This window comes from Opisthorchis viverrini (assembly GCF_000715545.1).
Source record: "Opisthorchis viverrini unplaced genomic scaffold opera_v5_273, whole genome shotgun sequence".
Classification (NCBI taxonomy): domain Eukaryota; kingdom Metazoa; phylum Platyhelminthes; class Trematoda; order Opisthorchiida; family Opisthorchiidae; genus Opisthorchis; species Opisthorchis viverrini.
In genome coordinates, this window is record NW_008751925.1 from 125,817 (window position 1) to 131,757 (window position 5,941).

General features: G+C 43.5%; 1 protein-coding gene across 1 annotated transcript in view; it reads left to right on the plus strand.

Moving 5' to 3' along the window:
* Nucleotides 1-4,834: 4,834 nt before the first annotated feature.
* Nucleotides 4,835-5,941, plus strand: part of T265_09302 (hypothetical protein) — a gene marked incomplete at both ends in the record, with an annotated part of 18,346 nt that continues 17,239 nt past the window's right edge. Inside the window, 2 exons of the mRNA XM_009175331.1 lie at nucleotides 4,835-4,867; nucleotides 5,023-5,063. Coding sequence (XP_009173595.1) covers nucleotides 4,835-4,867; nucleotides 5,023-5,063 — 74 coding nt within the window. The remainder of the gene's footprint in view (nucleotides 4,868-5,022; nucleotides 5,064-5,941) is intronic.

Genomic DNA, 5,941 nt, shown 5'->3' on the forward strand with positions numbered 1-5,941 from the left:
TACGCCTGCACTGAGCCCGCCAGACTACGCGATAAGAAGACAGAGAGCCCTGGACATGCGTGTATTGTCAGGACAAAACATACACAGTTTCTTCGTAACTATATAGGATGACAAAATGGCCAAATATAGTCGTTCACTTGTTCGTTCTGTACAGCCAATGGCGGCGTTCCGGTCGTGAACACTTTCAGCTCCACTCCACTGGTCTTATGTTGCTAAGCCGTGTTTGGTGAGCTCCGCCAACGCACCTGCTTTCCGAATGTACCATACAGATGGTGACCTTGGGGATGCGTTACTCTCTGCACATGTACTTTTTCCATGTCTGGGCGCGTCCTGACACTCAGACAGAAGTCGAGATTCAGAGGTCGGGTTCGAACCACGGACCATCCGATCTGTAATAGGAAGGTTATATACCGTTCGTGGCCTTCATTTAGGAGTAGTTTCATAATATTCATTTGCGTGTTCGTTTCAGGTATGGGAGGACATTCTGCTGCGAATAGTATTCAAGTACCGTAATGTACATGAAGACCTGCCTGGTTTGGAAATTCTTCGAAAACAGTAAGTGGATGTTCGGCATTCGCTTAATTTTTTACAAAGTGCATTGTCTTGGATACTACCTTTCTATTCTGGAACTGGCGTGTTTTCTTGGAAAGTTGAATTCATTCTCCTAATAGTAATGCAACCTACCTGTAATAGCCAAGCATCTTCGAGTGACGCGTAATACCAGATTCTATGAGAAGACAAAACAAATTTCGAGCTGGGTTTCTATACGGTTCTATTAATGTAAGACATCAATTCACAAAATAAGCAAACCTTGACAGTATATACTCGTCAACAACAGGTGGTCCACTTGGACTACCAAAGTACGAACCAAACGATCAAAGAGGCTCCCACGTGAGACAGTCACACAAGCATAAGGTCGGCCACGAAATGGCTGGATGACCTCAAGGTTAGATGAGTGAAGTGGTAGAGACAAACAAATGCCAGTTCATACGAACGCAATAAAAACAAAAGCAGAGCGGGTTCACAAATAGGGGCAGAAGAAATATAAGGAATTTAAAATGTCAAAGCAATGAACGATGCACTGCCCGCCAAACTCAGCGGACGTCCCGTTCGCACACTGTCTGCTCAGCTCCTATCTAGGCTATCCCATCAGACACTGACACGAATGATCCGAGTCCACTCCAGCTACAAATGCCGGCTTCGATAGAGTACAAGCACATTCGCGTCCCCCCAGTAAACATACCTAATCAATATCCCTCTTGAGGACGCCGCCAGCCGTTCCAACATGCGGGGTTGTTACTAAGCCGTCTGAGCTAGCCTTACAATTTGCTACTTCCCCTAGAGGCGATTTTTCACGAGACATCCTCATCACATCTTCACACATTCACCGCGAAAAATAATCCTTGGTGCAAACAAACACTGACTGGTTGGGTAAGCTGATGACCAGTGAACTTTCCTAATATACAATGTATTCTGCCGTAGTGTCCTATTCTTTCATACACTGACTTGTGGTCAGTATTTTTGGGAATCAATTTCATTTATATTTTCAGTGTTTGATCCCACTTTATTGGGCTAGTATTTTGCCTTTTTCGGAAACATTTGGTAACAATCGGTAAATTTATTGCTGGACAATGTTTCGCTTTTGACACGAAAGCTTCGTCAGGCCAAGTGACCAGGTTCCGAGTTTGGTCGAGATTTAAGATGGAGGATAAACAATCAGCTAAGTCAAGTTCAATCTCTGTTGGGTGTCGGCCGAGGAATTTTAGTGTGTTAGAGTGGTTGAACCAGTGTTGGGTCGGTGGGGAAACCTATATGTGTTTGGGTCCAGCCTAGGGTCTAGTTCTTCTGGTTCGGTTCACCTGATGAACCCTCTTGAAAGTCGCTTGAACTTTCTGTCCGTCTGTGTGGATGGGCTAGTGATAGGATAGATGTGTAAGAGGGATGCTGTGAACTTTGGTCGTGTTGCGATTTGCTCCCCCTGCCCCCCGGTTTTTTCTAATGATTCTGCGTGGATTGACAACCACACACTCTCGTGTCAGCTCGGCTTACCTATGACCGCTTTCCATACGCTCGCCAGTTCCACACACTCGATTCATAGTGATGCTAGGTAATTTCCACTCCCTCGACTATCAGCCGATGTGGTGCGAATCGCCGTCCCCGTCTTAAGACTTCCACATTCTCCAGATCTATTCTACGTCCCGTTTCTAAGGCATGTGATGCAATCACTGAGTCGTTGACCAGCGTTTAGTGTTCTTCCGCATTCCTTGGTGATCTGTTTATCCTTCTTTTATGCTCACCAATTCTGGTGTGCAATTCCCTGGCAGTTTGTCCTATGTAAACCTCAGTGCAATTGTTGCGGTTAATTTTATACACGCAGTCCCTAGTCCTTTCAACCGGTAGGAGATCTTTCAATTACACCAATTTTGAGCGTAGCGTTTTTCCCTTCTGAAAAGCTACTCGAATGTTGGCTATTTTTATCAATCTTCGAATAACCTCTGATGTTCCTGCTTTATATGGAATGATCACTGTGCCAATCCATTCCTAACTGGGTNGGTCTAGATAACCGAGCCAATATTTTCCTTGGTTGACGCCTAATCAAATTCACTGTGTATTCCATTTTTTGAAATCTATTGACAATCTCGATCTGAGCTGCCATTCGGTCGATTTCTTCTGTACACAGCGCTCTGACTCGACAAAATGTCGATGAGACAACACTGACGTACACGGACATTGGGTGTACCGATTAGTAGTTTAAGGCAGTTCCTAATTTTGTTGGTTTCTGGTAGATCGTTTTTAATCTCTCACCAATCTCATGTGTTATACAGTCCGGAAAGGCTAATGTGCCCGAGGTGGACTCTAGTTTCATGCTAAACTTGACGTGTGGGTTTAAACTATTGATACAATCGTGGAAGCTGTTCACGTTATCTCGTTTGATTACAACAAAGATGTCGTCAACATAATGCCAAAAAACTTTGGGTGGACAATGATATCCGGCCAAGAAAGTCCTCCATGTAAATACTGGCTAAACTGGGGATATTGGAGATTCCATTGCAAGGCCTTGTTCTTGTGAGTAAACAGTTGCGTCAAAAACAAACTTATCAAGATTCAAACACACTCTTATGCCCTCAACTATTTCATCCACCGAGAGGTGTGTCCGTTCCCCGAGTGTCGTGTCTGCCAGTAACAACCTCTTAGTTACCTCCAGAGCATCTGCCGTAGGGATGTTTGTGTACATTCAGATTAAGTCAAAACTCATGAGGACTTCGTCCATATCCAAAAGGAGCCCTGCGACCTTACTGGCAGAGTCGTACGAAATCCTAATGTAGGTGATTGATTTCCCCGTGAGCGGTTTTAGTATACCATCTAAGAATCTGGCCAGTTCATGTTGTGGCGAGCCTATACTATCCACCTATTGGTCTTATCGGTACATCTGCCTTGTGGATTTTTGGCAGTTCGTAGGGTCGCGGTTGAATCGCACTTCCTGCGTACAAGCGATTCCAATTGCCTTGCCCTAAATGGCACATTACGGATCGTAAATATCTACCAACTTCAATAGTACTCTTATTCATTATTGAAGTAATACTTAATGATGACTACTCAATTGGTTTCAAGCATTTTTCACCTAATAGTCTTTCGCATGTTTGTAAACTAAATCCTACTTGTGCAGCTGTGCCTAGGCACCAGATCATTAGAGGACAGCATGACAACTGAGACACCGTTGGATTTCCCAAGACTAGACGGGAGCAGTCCGCATGCCTAGATTGAGTTTGGACCACGACCCCTCACCCTGTCAGCAAGTTTGCACCTCAAACACGAAGCTATCTCGAAGCTATCTCTGTTAGTTCACAACTGGTATAGCCTTCCTATTAATTCTGACGCGCACCCCAACTACAGGGCCATCTCGAGCTCCAGCCTGTTAGTTCCCGACTGGTATAGCCTTCCTATTAATTCTGACGAGTCACTTACCTTGAGATACTCATAACATGTAAAACTCAGTTTATCACTAAAATACTTGATTCACGCATGTAACAGTGGTGCAAAAGGCTTATTAAAAATCAAACTAATCCTTTTAAATGCTTGAACTCCCCAAATAGTTGTGAGAATGCTTAGTTTGTTCGCAGAATCAATGAGGTAGTTCTACGTTCACTTAGCGGCAATCCGGGTAGACTACGATTGTTTTGGTTGAGTTGTCCGCCATATTGATATAGTGCACTTACCGGCATGTACCTGACTCAAATCTGTGGTCTTGTGTCCCAAAATGTCCTCAAACTAAGCTGATCCATTCTGTAAACAGTAAATCTACGTTTGGCAAGAATATGGATTCCTACAGCTTTAACTACTAAAGTAACTACTAAAGTAACTTCGGGATTTTTGACCATTGCGTCTGCTGAATCGGGTCCGACCCCAAAGCATTTTCACATGTAGCTGCATCTATTCCGGCCCATGTGACCAAACTTTATCGTCATAATTTGCTATCACCAATTACTTATGACACATGCTGTTATTAAGAAAAACTTGAAAATGTCATCAACTCCTGAAAACTGTCTTTTATCATCACTATCCTGTCTCATTTAAAAAGGAAGACCAGAAACTGCGACAGCGGCTTCATTCGCATTTTGTTAATAATTCACACTACTGTCAAGTAATTTAGTAGACTGAATACATACTATTTTAGAATCCTTAACTCTCGGTCCAATGTATGGTTTCTTACTCTAGATGGACGTACCTCACATTACTGTATAACATGACTTTCCCGAGGAAAATTCCAAGGAATCAGAATGAAACTGACACCAGAACGATTAAACAGGCTATCATTCCTGCGTGTTGTATTGCAATGGCACTTGGTTCATCTCAGGCACACTCGGAGGTGAGTATTAAAACACTGTTTATCTTCCTCACACAACTTCATGCGCTGACTACTTACTTCCCACTATAACACTCGTTTTATCCCACCCCACACAGCTACCATCTGTACAGCTGAAAGACTTCACTTTCGATCTCTTCTTCAACCTGTTTCTTCAGAGCTGGCCGAGAGAGGAGATTGCTGACTTGTTTACCATGTAGTAAGTTCCTTGCATTGATCACACACAAAAAGTACCTATAAATCAAGGAGAAAATGTCATATCAGTACTTGTGGATGCACTCGGGGTTGTGAACTTATTGCTGACAACGCCAGCTCTGAATTCACGCTCCCGTTTAAGTGGTTCATACCGATATTGCAGCATAGGTGGCCCGTAAATAATTGAGCCGTACATATTTTGCTTTCCCGTGATTTCATTTGACACGCAACGGTGGGAGGTTTAGAGTTCGAACGCCATCCGGTGTGAAGCCATTCAGTTGGACTTGACCAATTTATTGTATCTTTAATTAGCAAATGTCTTGGTTAGGGTAAGTGAGCTGAGCTGGGCAATTTGATTGCAAACACTTCATCACCAATCGAGGTGACATCATCAGTGCGTTACAGGGGAGCGTAGTGGTGCGTAGCGGTGGGTTAGTGATTGCGCTTCTAGAGGAAGCCTCTAGATGAAAAAACCACAGTGGAACCTTCCGCTGCAGAGACTTTACAAGGACGTTATATGAGTGCCCAAGGGAAGATGCTGGTGTTCGCTGTTTGAGTCAATTCATTATGGATCCAATTAGTCCGGTCGAACAACAGATGTCAGCAAAACGTCATTCTGTTTGACAGAACCACACTCGATATCAAACACATGGGCCAGTGCACAGTACCGTTCTGCATGCACTAAGCATCCCCCTTGAACCAGATGAACCTGATCAAACAAGACCGTGTGATTCCCAAAACATCTGCGTCTCATTTTGTGCTTATCGGAAAGTTGTCTCGGAATTCTCCTAATTTGTCCGGTTAGAATGGTAAGGTTATTGTGGATACACGTAGTTAGTCCTTGTATTTGTTGCAGCTATTATATATATATATATATATATA